The sequence below is a fragment of the Neofelis nebulosa genome, chromosome 5 (genome assembly GCF_028018385.1).
Source record: "Neofelis nebulosa isolate mNeoNeb1 chromosome 5, mNeoNeb1.pri, whole genome shotgun sequence".
Classification (NCBI taxonomy): Eukaryota; Metazoa; Chordata; class Mammalia; order Carnivora; family Felidae; genus Neofelis; species Neofelis nebulosa.
Window position 1 is genome coordinate 48,741,924 of NC_080786.1, and position 19,345 is coordinate 48,761,268.

Consider the following 19,345-nt stretch of genomic DNA (forward strand, 5'->3'; position numbering starts at 1 on the left):
GGTTCAGATGGAGGCTCCATTGTTTTAGTTTTTGTCATAAACTCTCTTAGCCTTGGTTTTCTGATCTCTAAAATGGGTATGGTAGGCATCTCATAAAGTAGGCTTGAAGATTAAATTAAATGAGGCAGTATATGGGAAACATGTAGCACTGGGCTTGGTGATCATGAATATCAATTGTTTGCTCCTTGACATCTACCAAAGCCTTTAACCTTGAGCTGGACACATGGGAGGAGATTTGGTGGTGACTGCTTGAATCTGATTTGTTGTCTGTATTAAATAAATTGTAATCTCCTGTATAGATTGGTGAATTTACTGTACAGCCCTCAAGAGCTATCAGGAACACTCAAGTCTGACATGCTAATTACATTACCAACAGAATATTTTTTAAATTGTTTATTTTTAAGAGGGAGGGAGCACAGGCAGGGGAGGGGCAGAGAGAGGGAGAGAGAATCCTAAGCAGGCTCTGTGCTGTCCGTGCAGAGCCAGACGTGGGGCTTGATCCCATCAACTGTGAGATCATGACCTTAGCTGAAATCAAGAATCAGACACTTACCTGAGTCACCCCGGTGCCCCACCAATTGAATATTAAGAAGGCTGTTAGTATGATAGACATTTATACTTCACATTTGTGTCTTTTCTGCCCACTACAGAAGGGAAAAAGTAAAGCTAACAAGTGCATGTGCTGGGTATATGAGAAACACCTCCTTCATTGTTGAATTTGTCTTTTAGCCCAAAATGTGGTGCCACTTTTAAGACAATCACTTGATGAAGCAACCACAAAAATCCTAGAGAATATGCAGTCCTAGCAGTTCTGGAAAATACTAGAGTCAAGGATATAGGTCATGATTAAGCTTTTCTAACATAGACTTGTCATTAAGTCATCTTGAAGTTCCAGCTCCTGAGAGGCCACCGTGGTGTTCTCAGTGGTCTGACCATTGTCTACACAGCTAGGGAGCTCACCTGGGCAGGTTGCAATCGTTTGAAGCGTGGGTGTGGTTGTGCTGGTGCTCGAGAGGTCAAACAGGGCTACCTTGGGTTTCTGGTCAGGAGGCGCTGTTTCCAAGAAGCCTTTTCTGGTCGGTCCATCAGAGGTTTCTTAAAATCTACACTTTAGTGATGAGATTAGAATTTTGATTGAAGGGTGTGGGGTGGAAAAAGAGAGAGAGAGAGAGAGAGAGAGAGAGGAAGACTGTGTAACATGTTTGCTTATAAAACACGATCATCTTGGTAATGCAACAAAGAGGAAATATTGTCCAGAAAAAAACAATTCATAGGGTTGAAATATATTTCCCTTAAAATGTTGTCCTTCAAATAAGCCAAATTACTTCACAAACTCATTTAAATTTCATTGAGGGAACCAGCATGCTTTTACTTTGGCTTCAGGTTTGATTTGGATCTCCAGCGTCCTTGGTTATTGAAATAATACCTCATTCTTCAGTAATAACTTTCTTGGTCTTTTTGTAGCCCAGCTTGCTTAGTAAAATATGCAAATTTGCCAAAATAACCAATAGATAATTTAACATAGGAAGCTTTAAATTATGTCTTAATTATGCTACTGTCAAAATAAAAGATGGGTGGCTTGGTTTATGTGAAAGTGAGTAGCATAAACAGATATTTCATTAGTGCTTTGTTTTTAATCTTGTACTTTGGCAAGGCTTTTACTGTGATAAATGAATTTTCCTTTTCATTGGGAAAAGCCAAGTTACTGTTGTTTTTGGTTATGTAGTTGCATTCCTTCAGACTATAATAGTTACTTAAAGACAAACTGTAAGGGATATTTGCCTCTAAGACCTTTATTTCTTAGATTTGCACGATAATGACTTTATGAGTAGTTTCTTATTTTTTCAACTGTCTTTGAACATTTTCCTGAAAGACAGTTGGAGTTAAAATAATTATCAAGTTATTTTACATTTATAGGAAAACCAGCTAAAAGTGAACTACTTGACTACACACGACCTAGAATTCCTGTGGCTCTGAATTCTCACAGATGTGTATTTTCAGCTGTCCGTTTCACATGTCCAAGGCAAAATGAAATTGCTTCCTTCTTGCCTCTCCTCACTCCTCCTAAATCCCTGTCTTTGTGAATGATTTAATGGCCCACCTTGATGATGCCCAGGGGGAGACCTTGAATAGGGAAACCCCAGCATCTTCCTTGACTTCCCATCTGATGAATATCTTCATTCTGTGAACTTCTCCCTCACATTGTTACCCTAATCGGTGTCCTCTCTGTTTGATTTCCCCCTGTCAGGTTTTATGCCATGTTGGCCATTTCACTGGTCTGCTTCTGGTCCATTTTCTCTTCACCTGTAATCTATCCCTTCTCTGCCCCCAATTTTTCTCTGATTCGATGATTTATTACTGCCGTCATCACCTCCAGTGGTTCCCGCTGTCCACAGATAAAGCCCTAGCTCCTCAGCATACAATCAGACCTTTGTAGTCTAGCTCTGATCTGCTCTTCAGCCCTCATTCTCTGCCGTTGGCCCTCCTGTGGTCAACACCTCAGCCTCAATGAACGCCAGTTCCCCAGTATCTACATTGTCTCCCCTGCCCCTCTGCTTCCAGTAATGTCATCCTCGTTAGTGATGACCCTCCTTGCACCTTTCCTCACCTGAGTTTACCATGTTCTCAGTCGCCCTGACCTCTGTTACAGGTCATGTGTTCTAATTAATTGGTTCCGTGCCGCCCATGGGCTACTCCTCTGTGAGTGTCAGAAAGAAAAGGATCATTTCCTATTCAGCTTTCACTTAATGAAATAATCTCTCCTTGGCATATAACTCAGCTTCTTCAGTAGTGGTTCTTGGCATTATTCTATCATTTCTTGATATATATGATTATTGGCAGAGATGGTCAGGTTGAAGTTCCACTTCTAGATATATAGCCCCAAAGACTTGAAAACAAGGACTCCCATAGATGCTCGTGTGTAAATGTTCAACAGGTGAATGGATAAACATAATAGATATATGCACAGTAGAATATTATTCATCCATAAAGAGGAATAAAGTTCTGTTACATCTGTCAGCAGAGATTGACCAGAAAACATTACGCTAAGGGTATTAAGCCCGATAAAAAGTACAAACATTTCATGATTCCACTTACATGAGATATCTAGAACAGGCAAATGCATAGAGTTAGAAAGTAGATTAGAAGTGATCAGGGGCTGGGGAAAAGGGGAATAGAGCATTATTAGGTGATGGGTACAGCATTTCTGTTGGAGGCGATGAAAATATTTTGGAAATAGGGGCGATAGTTGTACAACATCATGAATGTGACTAATGCCATTGAATTGTACATTTAAAAATGGTTAAAATGGAGTACCTTAAATGGTTAAATGGAGCTCAGTTGTTGAGCTCCAACTTCGGCTCAGGTCACGATCTCACAGTTTGTGAGTTCGAGCCCTGCGTCAGGCTGTGTAGTGACAGCTCAGAGCCTGGAGTCTGATTCTGTGTCTGATTCTGATTTTGGATTCTGTGTCTCCCTCTCTCTGTTCTTTCCCTGCTCACATGCTGTCTCTCTCTCAAAAATAAATAAAGATTAAAAAAATTTTTTTTAATGGTTAAAATGGTAAATTTTATGTTACATATATTTTGCCCCAATAAAAAAATTTATAGTTCATGTAATTAAAGAAACAGTGACACCACCCCTGCTAGGCATGTATGTTCCAACAAGTGATTTTATGCAAGTATGTTGTCTTTATCATTTATGTTTATCAGACTTACCTTCCCAATGTAGCATAGATTTCTTGAAGTCAGGGACCAGTCTCTATAGAAAATAGCTTTTGAGAAACATGGCTTTTAAATATCTTTTAATAAACATGTGAGTTTGGAGTTGGTTGTTTTTGCAATTGCTGAAACTTTTAGGAGAGGGTTTGATATTTTCCTTGAATGTTAATAGAATCAGTCCTGACAAAGCAGTATGCAGCTATTTTGGAACATACTGGTGTATTTTCTGACCTACTATGTAAGAATTGTGCATACTAACCCTGACACCTTTGGAAGGAAAGCCAAATAGCCCAGCCAAGTGTGCTTTAAGTTTTTTTCTCTTGCTGTTTTAAACAAGGGCTTGGGGGACTGGGCCAATTACAATCTTGTGGATGGGAATCCTACTAATTATTTTCCCTAAATCCTTCTCAAAGGAAATAAAAATACAGGTACTTTCTCAGGGTATACATAGTTTTACTCTTCTATGAGTTAAGGTATATTTCTTCATCTTTTAAGCTCCTATGAAAACATTAAAAAATCAAATATGTAATGACGACACAGTTTATACTACAATGAGATTAATGTACATGTAAGTATATAAAATTAAGACCTTTTTTTTAAAAAAAATTTTTTTTTTTCAACGTTTATTTATTTTTGGGACAGAGAGAGACAGAGCATGAACGGGGGAGGGACAGAGAGAGAGGGAGACACAGAATCGGAAACAGGGTCCAGGCTCTGAGCCATCAGCCCAGAGCCTGACGCGGGGCTCGAACTCACAGACCGTGAGATTGTGACCTGGCTAAAGTCGGACGCTTAACCAACTGCGCCACCCAGGCGCCCCAAATTAAGACCTTTTAAAATCTCACCTTATTGCTGAGTGCCAGGATTTTCTTTGAAAATAACTGAGATGAAAATGTGAGAAAATGTTAGCCTATATTTACTATTAATCATCTTGTATACATTGCTGTTGTCTCATTCACCGTCAGCCTTGAATTCTGTATTTGGAGTCCACTGGTTAGGAGAAGTGATGTGAGGAATGCTAGCTAAGAGCTTATTGAAAACCATATTCCCTTGTATCCTTGACCTCCAGACGTCAGTGTTAGAAATTACTGTTGATTTCACCTTCATTACACATTCTTTGGAAGATGCTTTGGTCACACAGTGATAGTTATTTCTAATAGATTTTCTCATCCCTCCGAACTTGGACAGTAAGTGTGCTCTATGGAGGTTCATCTCTGTTTTTAGTGTGTGTTTTGAATCCTCTGAAGATCTTGATATAAGGCAGGTTCAGACTGGGGGAGGTAGGTGGTGAGATTCTGCATTTCTAGTAAGCCCTTAGATGCCTGGTCTGTGGACTACATTTTGAGCAGCAATGCTCTGGGTAGAAACCTATTTCAAATACCTGATTTTGATGTGCTGTAAAATGTGGATGCCCTCTAGAGTTGCCAGATAAAATACAGGATGCTCAAGATGTCCCAGGCACTAATTTTATACATACCTGTACTAAAAAATGACTCTTTTATCTGAAATGTAATTTTCACTGGACTTGACACAAGATAAATGGGTCGATACACACACCCACCCCAAATCTGGCAACCCTAAAATGCAATCTGAATAATTTCTGAGTACATTTAAATGTCATGCATGTCGTTAGAGTTAAAATATGATTATTTTCAGAGAAAGCACACAGAATTAGGTTTATTTCAGACTTGTTTTTTAAGTACTTATTTAGATGTTTTGCTCATAGACTTTTCAGTACAATAAAATATGGAAACATGAACCTCCTCCTCCAATATCTAGGGAATACTTAGAAAAAAGTAGTGAAATTTGTACATTCTAAAATATACCTAAAAGAACAAAAAGGACCCGTGTTATCAGTGTTTCCAGTTGAACACTTGAAGTAGTAAGATGTTAATGTGATAGATTTAAACTTCGGCAATTTTTTATAGTTTTTTCTTGTATCTCTTTGAGATGGTATTGTGTACTGTTGACATTTTTAAACCCTGTATAATAAGATTGCATGAGAATCATCTTTGATTTTTTTTAATTAAAAATTTTTTTTTATTTTTTTTTTATTTTTTTTTTATTTTTTAATGTTTTTTATTTATTTTTGGGACAGAGAGAGACAGAGCATGAACGGGGGAGAGGCAGAGAGAGAGGGAGACACAGAATCGGAAACAGGCTCCAGGCTCCGAGCCATCAGCCCAGAGCCTGACGCGGGGCTCGAACTCACGGACCGCGAGATCGTGACCTGGCTGAAGTCGGACGCTTAACCGACTGCGCCACCCAGGCGCCCCTTAAAAAATTTTTTTAATGTTTATTTATTTTTGAGAGAGAAGGAGATAGAGTGAGAGCAGGGGAGAGGTAGAGAGACAGAGAGAGAGAGAGAGAGAGAGAGAGAGAGACACACACACACACACACACACACACACACACACACACACACACACACACACAAACTATCTGAAGCAGGCTCCAGGCTCTGAGCTGTCAGCACAGAGCCCGATGTGGGCTCAAACTAATGAACCAAGAGATCATGACCTGAGCTGAAGTCGGACACCTAACTGACTGAGCCACCCGGGCGCCCCTGATTTTTTTTTTTTTTTTTTTTTTTTTTTTAACTATATGGAAGAAAATGTAAATGCTTTTCTTTGTTTTTTTTGTTTTTTTTTTTTTTCAGGTTCTTTATGGAGTTGGAAGCAAGACATCAGAATAATATCTTCATAGATGACATAAGTGACATTGTGGAAAAGCACACAGCATCCACATTTGACCCATATGTGAAATACTGCACAAATGAAGTCTACCAACAACGAACACTACAGAAATTGTTGTAAGAGATGATGAATGTTACATTCAATAGCCTCACCTCATTTTAATTAGGTCACATAGATAGAAATGAATTGATATCTTATATTATGTTTAGAAATGCCTCCTGATAGGCAATTTCCCAGGATGGCTTTCAGGGTGAAGGTGTTTGAGTAGAAAATTCTAGTCTGTGGAGCACTTTCTCTCTAAAGCAATTATGAAATTAGGGGTTTCTGTTATTGTTTTCCTTGTTTCTTTAAATTGCTGCAAAACACAGGAGTGATTGTCATGCCAAACTCTCCGGTTTTCTAAGCCATTACCTGGGTATTAAGTAGTTTGCTTCAGGCCAGTAGAGTTCTTGAGTTGAACTCCTATTTTGCCTATGATCCAGAGTTTCTCTGTTACTCTAATCTTCCTCCGTTCAAATGACAACTCAGTATTAAGTTGTTTTTTGTTGTTGTTGTTGTTGTTGTTGTTGTTGTTTGTTTGTTTTTTTTTTTTTTTTTTTTAGAAGAGTTGCTGATTTTCCCCTTCTGGGTAGTTAGAAGTCAGGCGAGAAGGGGAAAAAATGTTCTTAAAGGCTTTAATTGTGCAACAAAAAAGAATTGGCTTTAAATTTGCCTCCTCACCTTTTCCCTTTGGCCTATTTAGGTTACTGAGAGTTTTGATGTGATAGATATTCCTTTACTCTTAAAAGTCAGTGATTGTTCAATAATATCTTACTTTATTTTGGGGGACCCTGTTTATCTCTAGTAGCTGTTTTATAGCACAGTTGTGCATTGCCATAAACCCGGTTTGGGGGCTGACAGCTGTTATCACTCTTATCCCCTCTGTGGGTTGTGGCATTTATGACCGCAGCATGGAGCTCTGGTCAGCTTCTGTGGGATGTGTGAACCCCTGTGGAGGGATTTGGGCTGGTGATGATTATTACCTCATGGCTGCTGGAAGAAGCAGTCCATTGAAGTCCAAGTTGGTGGGAAGGACTGATAGTGCCCCTTCTCCCTCCACAGCCTCATGAACTCTTACATGGGCATGTGGAAAACCAACAGCTGGCAACCCCAAATGAGTTTTTTAAGTACAAAGCTGGGTTTGTCAGCACTGTGGACATTTTGGTCTGGATAAGTCTTTGCCATGGGTGCTATCCTGTGCATTGTAGCATGTTTTTTTTTTTTTTTTTTTCTTCGTCTTTTAAAGAAGTTTTTAAAATATTTATTTTTGAGAGAAAGCATGAGTAGGGGTGGGGCAGAGAAAGCGGGGAGCAGAGGAACTGAAGCGGGCTCTGCGCTGACATCAAAGAGCTTGATGTGGGGTTTGAACTCGGGGATCACGAGATCATGACCTGAGCTGAAGTTGGGTGTTTAACCAACTGAACCACCCAGGCGCCCCTGTAGCATGTTTTACAGCATCCCTGGCCTCTGTGCACTAGATGCCCCTCACTCCATTTGTGACAACCAAAAATGTTGCCAGACGTCGACAAACGTTCTTGAGTGCATAACCTTACCCCTTGCTTTTCTTAATCCCCCTACTGCTGATAATAGAGGTTGCTGTGTAACTGTTAGAAAATGCAAGTTTGAAAACAGAGCTTTGAATTAGAGCTGAATTTAATTCTGTTTTCATTTTGTTTTGTAGGATTTTAAAAAATGTGAATAGGTACTGCTGTACATTATGTAACTCTTAAAAAATAAAAGCTCTAGGGGCACCTGGCTGGCTCAGTGGGAAGAGCACATGACTCCTGATCTTGGGGTTGTTAAGTTTGAACCCCACATTAGGTATAGAAGTCACTTGAAGTCTTAAAGAAAAATAAAGACTGTATCTAAATTAGCTTCATGATACCACCATTTGAGCTGTCACATGGAAAGTCGTAGTTGGGTTTTCAGGGGTTTTGTTGCAAATGTTGGGAATTTACATGTAGGGCAGTGACTGGCTGCACGTTGGGAATGCTTGAGAATCTTTGAAAAGAGGCAAACATGCAGTGAATGCCTAGTGTCCGTCCCAGGCAGTTTAATCAGAATCTTTGGAGGTAGGGGTCCTGTGACCTGAGGGATTTAAATATGCAACTGAATTACAGTTTTGTTTGTTTATTTATTTTTTGCATTTCCAAGAATCTTTTTTTAAAGCTAGCAGGAAAGGAAACTTAAAACTCCTCAATTTGAGAAAATGAAAATAAAACATTTCTGTGTAATTTCTTTCAGTTTGCTATTCGAGGTATTTATGGGTTTATGAACCAAAACATGTAATTTGCAAAGTACATTAAAAAAAATGGGGAGGGGTCACAATTGCCACTGCCCTGCTTCCTGGCCTCCCCCATCCCCCAATGTGGGATAACAGTATCCAATGCCATCCCCCCTCCCCTCCATGTTGTAAGTCACAGGGGAACTCCCCAGAGCACCTCTGAGGTAAAGTGAGGTGAGAGAGTGAGTGATCCTGGGGTAAGAGCACCCACCGGAAGTCAGAAGGCCTTGGTTTGACTTCTGTCTTCACCAAATAATAGGTCTGTTACTCGGCAATTGGAGGATCTTCCTGAGACTCCATTCTTATTGGAATCCGCTTTTGGCCTTCATTAGATGGTGTAGGGCTGTTTCCACGTGAGATCATATATGTCCGTGTATCTTGCTAAGTTCCAAAAATGTGGCAATATTATCACTGCTCTTATGTCACTGGGAGGAGAGAAATATTCTGGATGACATGGCCAGAAAATTTTCTGTGTTAGAAGCTCTGAAAAAGGCTAGGAGCCTCCTCGTAAATAAATCCAGTCTGATGTTTCTTAGATTATTATCTGGGGGTAGAGAAGTGACTTAAAACATATCATTTGTTATCTTTTTAATGGACTGTATGTAGATTATCAGTTAATGAGATCTAGTCTGTATGCTGGTTATAATTCATATGTTCACAGATAGGTTCATCATTGTGATAACCATTGCCTCTTCATTTGTTTGCTTTATACTTTTATAAATTTCTAGCACATACATATTGTTCATATTGTTGCCTTAAACTCATATCCAGTCTTCACTATAAAAGGCAGACAAGCCATCTGTGCCTATTTATGTAATTGTTGTTTTATGTATTAAAAAATCATCATATAGGAGTTTATCACATTTTATAGAGGCATCAAGTTTTATTGTGCTTTACTTAATTGCACTTTGCAGATACTGCATTTTTTTACAAATCGAAGGTTGGTTGCAGCCCTGCATCGAGCAAGTCTGTTGGTGCCATTTTTCCACAGCATTTGCTCACTTGCTGTCTCTGTTATGTTTTGGTAATTCTCACAATATTTCAAACATTTTCATTATTATGTTTGTTACGGTGATCTGTGATTATGACTCACTGAGAGCTCAGATGATAGCTAGCATTTTTTAGCCACAAAGTATGATTTAATTAAGGTATGTACATCATTTTTTAAAGACATAATGCCATCGCTCACATAACAGACCACAGTGTAGTGCAAACATAACTTTTACAGGCACTGGGAAACCAAAAATTCATTTGGCTTGCTATATTGCAGTATTTGCTTGATTTGTAGTGGTCTGAAACCAGACCCACAATATCTTTGAGGTATGCCTGTAATATATTTTTACTTTTTAATTTGAAGAGGAAATATTTTGAAGTTGCTTCTTTCTTTTTCTTTCTCAGAGCCACCAACCCATCTTTTAAAGAAGTATTGTCACGAATTGAGTCCCACGAAGACTGTAGGAACTTACCCATGATCTCCTTCCTCATTCTCCCCATGCAGAGGGTAACTCGTCTGCCCCTGCTGATGGACGTAAGACATGACCTGGTGGCTCTCTCCTCTGTGGGGAGCTGTGCTGCTATAAATCTGATTAAGAAGATTATTGTGCTTTCACTGAAATCAATGTACTATATATCCCTCTTATAAAATCCTCCAAGTAAAGTGAGAAGGTGCCCTTCAGTTGGAAAGTCTCATTTGTGTCTAATATCGTTGGAAATCATCTTCAATTTAGGCTTGTGTAGTCACTCTGAGGAATTCAGATTACATCACTCACTCATTTTTTGAAATGGGAAAATATATTGGCTTATTGAAGACAAGAGGCTTGGATTCCATTTCCAGCTGAGCCACTTGGCATGTGACCTTGGGCAAGTCACTTAGTGTTTTCTTTGGGCCTCAGTTTCCTCAGCTTGATCACTAAGATCCCTTCCTTGTAGTGTTTCAGGGTGCTGAGGCACTTCGGCTTTACATGGGAGTGAGACACACTCTTTGGCACTAGAAGGCACGAACTTGCCCCCATTTTGTATTGCACAAAGGAGAGTGACGAAAGTCAGCATCCTTCTTATTTTAGGGAACGTTCATGAAGAAAATAAGGATTTGATTTTGAATGGTGGCAAGATGTGGCTGGGAGAAGGGAGTTGAGGTTGCCTGGTATGAGGCAGAGCGGGGAGGACAGCGAGGTGTCCGGCAGGGGGGGATCCCGCACGCTGGCTGAGCCGGAACCACAGCAGCAGCAGCGATGACAGGAGAACCAGGTGGCCCGACTCAGCTCCCAACCAGCTAATGGACCAAATAGTGTCTTTGTGATCCAGTTGAGGTATTTTGCTGTAGTTTTACTTTAAAATTGGATCATAACATTCATGTCAGTTTTAACATGCTTGATTTTTTGACATGTCAAAACATAGGATACAAATACTGCCAAAAGTTATGTTTAAGGTTACAAAATTCCATATTCCGTATTGTTACAAATTTGAAGAGATATTCTAAAAGCACTGGCACTTTGCAATGAGTAAAAGTGTGTGATTATAGTCACTTTGTTGGCTGTGCCGCTTGGTTTGGGGAGGTTTTTGGTAGTTGTTCAGAATTTTCTGACACCTTGCTGCTCTCCAGCTTCACCTCAGTTGACTACCTTCATAGCCTTCCCTTGTGATTTAGGAACTTCTCTCCTTGTAAATATCAGGAGACTTGCAGAATTTGAAAATGTAGCTCTCTAATTTTTTCTTTTTTTGAGAACAATATTTCAGTATTTACCATGTCTCAGGATAGAATGCAGCCAGGTTATCAAAACCAAATTTCGGCTTAAAAAAAAGTTTATTTTTAGATGCCATCCACACTTGTTCCTGGACTTACCCGCTCTGCACCTTTTTCACGTTGCTGTTGGCTGCCGCTTCTCAGTCTCACAACACAAGCCAGCCTATTTTCCAAGCACTGGCCCTAATGCTCCTCACTAAAGCCTTACTCAGTGCCCTCCCGAGCAGATGTATCTTCTTCCCCACGAACACCCACAGCACTTCCAGAGAAGGGACTCTGACGTGTAAACTTGGCATCGTAGAAGTCTTGTGGCTTTTGGAGTAAGACAGATCTGGGCACAGATTCTGGTCCCTTCCACTTACAGTGTGATCCCAGGCAAACTGCCTAACTTCATCTGAAGCATAAGCATAACATGTACCTGCAGGGTTGGCATGAAAACAAATGAAGAAGTAAATGTTAAGTTTGACAATAACAGACACTCTGTGTTTCTTATTTTTTTTTTTAATGCTTATTTTTTGAGAGAGAGAGAGAGAGAAAAAGAGAGTGGGGTGGGAGGGGAGAGAGAGAGAGAGAGAGAGAGAGAGAGAGAGAGAGAGAGAGAGAGAGAGAGAGAGAGAGAGAGAATCTGAAGTAGGCTCCAGGCTCTGAGCTATCAGCACAGTGTCTGACACAGGGCTCGAACTCATGAGCTGTGAGATGATGACCTGAGCCAAAGTCGGATGCTCAACTGACTGAGCCACTCAGGCGCCCAACATTCCGTGTTTCTTGACTAAATTAATATATATAGTATATAGGCTTGTCCTGAGTTACATAAAAATTGTGAACTTTGCAAAGATACATTCAAGGAGCAGCTGTTGTACTTTCTTCCATAAGATTTTCTCAGAAGTAAAAAGTCATTTAAAGAGTTTATTTCATATGATTTCTCACACTTTCTTCCTTTTTTTTTTTATTTTTATTAAATTTTTTTTTTTAACGTTTATTTATTTTTGAGACAGAGAGAGACAGAGCATGAACAGGGGAGGGGCAGAGAGAGGGGGAGAAACAGAATCTGAAACAGGCTGCAGGCTCTGAGTGGTCAGCACAGAGCCCGACGCGGGGCTCCAACTCACGGGCCGTGAGATCATGACCTGAGCCGAAGTCGGTCGCTTAACCGACCAAGCCACCCAGGCGCCCCCTCACACTTTCATAAACATTTGAAACTTTGATCCATCTAAGTGAAATATTTCAAATTTTGCTGTTGTTTAAAAGGAGAAATGGGTGCTTTGTAAATGCAACATTTCCTGCAGTGTTACAAATTTTCAGGGTTCTTTTTCTTCTGAAAATGTCTTTTAGCCATATTTCTTTAGATTTTGTATATGCCATGATCTCTCGACCTTCTATATTTTCTCTGTTTAATTGAGAGAAAATTGACTGAATAGATTAGGACTCAGAATCTAACATACTATGTTGAACGTAAATGCCATGATTGTCCAGTGGGCTCAAAACTTTTTGGGTCAGAGGCCCTTTTGAGATGAGTAAAGCTATAGTCATTCTCCCTAGAAAATTCAGTAGTCACAAAATTTTACATGAAATTAGACACTTCAGGACTCAGGATGCCTGCTTTCAGGGCAGTGTTTGGTTACTGCTTCTGTACACATTAGCGGGTCATGAAATTGATTTTTGAATCACAAGTAGTGTTTATTAAAAAAATGAAATAGAATGTGTGGTACATGATGTACACAGATCATAATGTCATTAAATTTTATTTCAAATAAAACCTTATTTCATCTTTGTGTATACCTGTACTGATTGCTAATGTAAATGTATTTCTTACAGGGGGTCATAGTCAAAAAAAATTGAGAACCATTAACATAAACCCCCTGGCTCACTCTTTGCTTTTCACATAGTACATATAAGAATCCTAGGGGCGCCTGGGTGGCGCAGTCGGTTAAGCGTCCGACTTCAGCCAGGTCGAGATCTCGCGGTCCGTGAGTTCCAGCCCCGCGTCAGGCTCTGGGCTGATGGCTCGGAGCCTGGAGCCTGTTTTCGATTCTGTGTCTCCCTCTCTCTCTGCCCCTCCCCCGTTCATGCTCTGTCTCTCTCTGTCCCAAAAATAAAAAAAAAAAAAAAAAAAAAAAAGAATCCTGACACCTGACCTTTGGATTTGTAAGCCTAGTGCTTACCCACATTCAAGGTACCAGTGGTTTGCCAGTTTCCAACTTACTTTCCACTTCTGTTTGGTGCCTCTTGCCCTAATAGTTTCCTACACGTCAGAATCTGGCCACCTGGGCAGAATCTAAATGTACTTAAAGCATTGTCCCTTCCATTTTAGTTCATTAGGAGTGTTAGTTAAACTTGTTAATTGAGATGAACATTTTTAACAATTTAAATGGTTCCATTGGCTTTGCATGAATATGATCTCAAAAACTATTTGTAATTCGGTGTACCTACCTTGAAATGACCCTCTTTAAAGTCAATCTCAGCATCACAAAAATTACATGTCAGTATATCAAGAGAAAATCCATCAGCTTGTTTTTCTTGATCTTTTTATTCAATTGTATTATCTACAAACATACTTCCCTAAATAATGATGATGATGGTAATAACTAAAGTGAATTTGTCTTTCACTGAGGGCCTACCGTATGCTAGGCACTCATAGAGAAAACTTTACATGTATTTTCATTTAATCCTGGCAACAGCTTTGTGACGAGGTTGGCATTATTCCCATTTTAGAGATAAGGAAACTGAGGCTTACAGAGACTAGGTAGGTGACTTGCCCAAAGTCAAATAGCTAGCAAGGGACAGAACTTGGATTTGAAACCAGGTTCATCTACCTCTGAAGTCTATTTTCATATTGAATAATTCCCTGGATTTACTTGGATCCTGTGCATCTAATGACTATTTCCTAGTTTTGTAATTGGATTGTAATATCATCTTCATACGTGTCCATAATGTTGTGTTCAGCATTATTGAGTTTGCTGTGAGTAAAACGATGTGGCTGGACCTTGATTTTGTTTTTCTTTTACTTCATTGCAGACTATCTGTCAGAAAACACCTAAGGACTCTCCGAAGTATGAAGTCTGCAAAAGAGCCTTAAAGGAAGTGAGCAAGGTAACTGTGGAACAGCTAGTTCATCGCACAGTAAACCATTCAACACCTTGGAAGAGTATGTGTCTGGCTTTGGTGCCAAATACTGGTAGATTCTCAAAGCCATTTGCACGGAGTTCCTTAGGTAGCTAAAAGACAAAGTGAAGTTAGTATTTTGACTATTTCAGACAGTCTTGCTGTAAGGGCCAATAGATACCTCATTTTCTTTCGGTGTCTGAATAGTTGTTTATTCATTCTCTCATTAAACAGCTATTTCCTGAGTATCAACTATGGTGCCAGGCATGAAGCCAGCCCCTGAAAATATGGTGATGGGTACATAAGACAGTTGTGGTTAATGCCTTGTGGACTGTGCTGTGTAAAGGGGAAGGAGGACATTAAATAAGAATTATAATAAAGGCTGGTGAGTGGCATGGTAGGGAAGAACATAGTGATGTTTAAGCTGAAATCTAAAGCAAGCTTAGCTTGCTGGGAGCCAGGGCTTGGAGGGAAAGAGAATGTCTCAGGTGTGTGTAGAGACCCAACAGCGAGAAAGTATTTGGAGGCTTTGGAAGAGCTGGAATGTTCTTTATGTGGCTATAGAGTCCAATCTAGGAAAGAATACCAAGAAGCCATGTTAGGGACGTGTGGACCTTCTCTTCAAACGATACAGAAGCTATAAATTCATGTGTTGTGAAGGTGACAATGAGGATGGGACCAGTTGTGAGGCTTTTGTAGTTGAGTAGGCTAGAGGTGACAGTGGCCTTTATGGATATGACAGTAAGATGGAGAGAAGCAATATATAATAGAATGTTGAGGAAGTAGCACGGAGATTGATTGGGTGAGTGTATTTGGGATCAGAAGTCAAGGAGTATGGTCTCTGGCTTGAGCAGCTACATGGATGTTCCTATTTACCTTTACAATAGAAACATAGGGAGAAGCTGCTGACTTCCATGTTGGATAGGTTATAACAGAGGTTCTTACAGAATATCCAAGTTGGCTTGAATAGTGGAGACCTGGATTTGGGACGCATGGGCATAGGATGGGTTCTGAAGTTGGGAGAGTGGATGACATTTCCTAGGAAGAATGTGTACAGTAAGAAGAATAGTGAGTCTGAGGCACAACCATGAGGAACTCCACCATTCGTCACAGAGGCCACTTAAAACCCAAACCTTACCAAAGAAGGAGGAAAACCGTAATGGCCTGGCAAACGGCAGATGATTTGGTGGAAGGAGGGTCAGCGCTGTCGAGTGCCCCTAGGGGATACAGTGCGTAATGAGTGAGGCATTCATGGGTTTATCATCAGGTGGGTTGTGTCCTCGCAGTGGCAGGTGGGGAGGCCGGATTGCAGTGTGTTAGGAATGAGTGGGAGGCATGGATTTGCAGCCGGCTGGCAAGCGTAGCAGGCTGTTGCAACACGGTGGCTGCCAGTGAGCTGTAGCTGAAAGAAAAGTGTGGGAAGTCTCTGTTTGTTTACAGATTAAAAAATCTGTGGGTACCTTTTAAATGCTAATAGGAATGTCTAGCTGAGATAAAGCTGTGGAAATGTAGGAGTCAGGATACCGTATGAGCTAGGCAGAGGGAGCAGAGATCATGATAGCAGCAGAAGCTTCCTGAACCCTTGGAGCTACCTCATCACCTTAGAGTCTGGTATACTTTTGCACCACTTTACTGTGAGGTACACTTGACGGTTTCTTTTAATCAGGTTTAAGTTGACTGCATTTTACATATCCTCATCCTTGAGGATGTACCTACAAAATTATGGGCTTTGTGAGCTAATATGTTTTTCTAACATCCATTTTTTTTCTTTGTCTTTATCTTTCTCCTCTTTCTCCCTCTCTTTCTCCCTCCCCGCCTCCCTCCCCTCCCCCTCCCCGCCTCCCTCCCCTCCCCCTCCCCGCCTCCCTTTTCTTTCTCCGCCTCCCCCTTCCCCTCCCTGCCTCCCCCTTTCTTTCTCCGCCTCCCCCTTTCTTTCTCCTTCTCCTTCTTTCTTTCTCCCTCTCCTTCTCCCTCCCCCTCCCCCTCCGCCCCCTGTTTATTTTTGAGAGACAAAGACAGAGCATGAGCAGGGGAAGGGCAGAGAGAGAGGGAGACAGAATGTGAAGCAGGCTTCAGGCTCTGAGCTGTCAACACAGAGCCCAATGCAGGGCTCAAACTCACAAACCCTGAGATCATGACCGGAGCTGAAGTTGGACACTCAACCGACTGAGCCACCAACATCCATTTTTTATTTAAAAGTAAGATTATCTGTGCCTTAGTCCATTCAGGCTGCAGTAACAAAATACCACAGACTGGGTGGCTTTTAAACAACAGGCATTTGTTATTTGTCACAGTTCTGGAGGTTTGAAGAGTCCAAGATCAAGGTGCCAGCATGGTTGGGTGAGGGTCCTCTCTGGTGGCAGATTTCTCCTTGTAGCCTTACATGGTCAAAGGGACTACGGGGGCAGTAGGGCTTCTTTTTTAAGAACACTAATCCTATTCATGAAGGCTCTACCTTAATGACTTTTTTTTTTTTTAATATTTTTTATTTAATTTTGAGAGAGAGAGAAAGAGAGCAAGCAAGAGAGGGACAGAGAGAGAGAGAGAGGGAAACAGAGGATCCAAAGCAGGCTTTGAGCTGCCATTGCAGAGTCCAATGCTGGGCTCGAACTCACGAACCATGAGATTGTGACCTGAGTTGAAGTTGGACACTCAACCGACTGAGCCACCCAGGCGCCCCCTCTACCCTCATGACATTTAAAGCACCTCCCAGAGGCCCCACTGCCCCATACCATCACCTTCGGGGGTCAGGGGTTCACCATATGAGCTTGGAGGGGTATAGAAATTTAAACCAGAGCAATCTGCCAACCACTTAAATTCATCTCTGGCCCTATCATTGGTCTGCACAACCCACGTTGGGAAACACCGAGTGAAGAAACTTAGCCTGACATGGGTTACCTAAGGTCCTCCTGCCCATGGGCCTCTCCTCTAGACCCCATATCCCGTGCTGCCTCCTTGGAGGCAGTAGGGGAGACGGTCTTTAGGTGGAGCTGCTAGAGAAGTTCTAACCTTGGATTTGAAGGACATGTTCTCAGATTTTATTTGGTTGTTACTGAGAAGTTAAAAAAGAATTCACACAGAAGAGGAAAGAGGAAGGCAGTAGTAGTTGTTGAATTAGGAATGATATTTAGTGTCTCCAAGAATTTCACATCCCAGTCACAGTAAGCCACAACATTCCTTCAGGCATCTCTTGTTCACTGGGTTTGACACTGGTACTTGTAGTAAAGGCTGGCAAAAATGTAAGGGATCAGTGAATTGCCTTAATCTGATACTATTAGCATACAAAAGGCACTCTGAAGAAATGCTGTCTTCGTGACTTGTTTTCTCTGCATTTCTTTTTCTCTCTTGAGCACAAGTTATGAACATCAGCATCATTTCCCTAGTCTCCTAATATTGTGGTAACTAAAACCACTAATATAGTCAGCTCAGGAATTAATCCTCTTTTGCATTTGTGTAGGTTACTGATGAGGAGTTACAGATTCTGGGAAAACAGTATCAGTATTTTCAACAAACAGGTTGTATATATAGAGCATTTATTGTTCAAAATTAAAATGCAAGGTGCCTGGGTGGCTTAGTTGGTTAAGCATCTGACTTCAGCTCAGGTCATGATCTCACGGTTTGTGAATTAGAGGCCCATGTCGATCTCTGTGCTGACAGCTCGGAGCCTGGAGCCTGCTTTGGATTCTGTTTACCTCTCTCTCTGCCCCTCCTCTGCTCTCTCTCTCTCTCTCTCTCTCTCTCTCTCTCACAAAAATAAACATTAACAAATTTCTTAAAATTTAAATGCAGAATTTCACTTGTTTGCTTTATCCGAAAAAGAAAGCAATTGGGAGTTCCCAGTATTTATTTTAGAGTGTGAAATTTGGTATATCAAGGTCCAAGTTTTTAGAGCCAGACTCTGTGGAAGGCCCCTGGACAAGTGTCTCTGGATAGTTACTCATTCTTAGAAAACATGAGTAATATCTTCTCTGGTAATTAAACTGCTAATGTAATGAAGTTTTTTTTTTTTGTTTTTTTTTTGTTTTTTGTTTTTTGTTTTTTGTTTTTTGTATAGTGTGAATAATGTCATTGAGATTCCTCATACATGTTGCTGGAATGAGAGTTACAGCTTACCGAATTTGGGGCCTTGGAAAATCTTATTGGCCTAGTTGAACAACTCAAAAGCAAGAAAGATGTTTCTCCTCAATAACAATTTGTTTACTTCTGACTTTCTGTTCACATGCTGGGGTGGAGCTAGGGGGAGGGCAATTTCCAGGGAATCTGAAGTTCAGCTGGTGCACAATGATGTCTGGTGTTGAAGGAGTGGTGGTCGAGAGAGAGTTTCTTAGGCCTGTGAAGTCTTTGCTGCCGTTCTCTTCCATTTACTCTCCCACGGAAAAGATTAACTGCTTTCACTCTTACCTCACAAAAATGCTACCTCTGTTTGGAGATACTATTAAATTATAAGCTGTTCTCCTAGTGGCAAAATAGCCAAGTCTCTTCACTCTTCTCCTGTAACTACTGCTTCAGCCATTTGCAGCAAGGTAGATGTATCTATCTGTTAACAGGGAAAGATCCCTAAGCTATATTGTTACGTGAGGAACATTAAGTTGCAGAACAGTACAAATGGTGTGATAACATCTAAATAATACAATGTGTTGACGCACATATGTATGTTATTGGTATGTAGAAACAGTTGCAGAATCATACACATCAAGCTTTGTGTGGAAGGGAGGGATTCATAAGTTTTCTGTTATGCCTTTTAGGTACTGCTCTGTAAGAA

General features: G+C 40.7%; 1 protein-coding gene across 3 annotated transcripts in view; it reads left to right on the forward strand.

The window, feature by feature from the left end:
- ARHGEF26 (Rho guanine nucleotide exchange factor 26) overlaps positions 1-19,345 on the forward strand; it is a 129,537-nt gene that overhangs the window by 64,106 nt on the left and 46,086 nt on the right. For 2 of the 3 annotated variants that reach the window (XM_058730274.1, XM_058730275.1), the window contains 3 exons: positions 6,379-6,531; positions 10,137-10,266; positions 14,497-14,571. In XM_058730274.1, coding sequence (XP_058586257.1) covers positions 6,379-6,531; positions 10,137-10,266; positions 14,497-14,571 — 358 coding nt within the window. The remainder of the gene's footprint in view (positions 1-6,378; positions 6,532-10,136; positions 10,267-14,496; positions 14,572-19,345) is intronic. The other variant, XM_058730276.1, reaches the window with a different exon arrangement.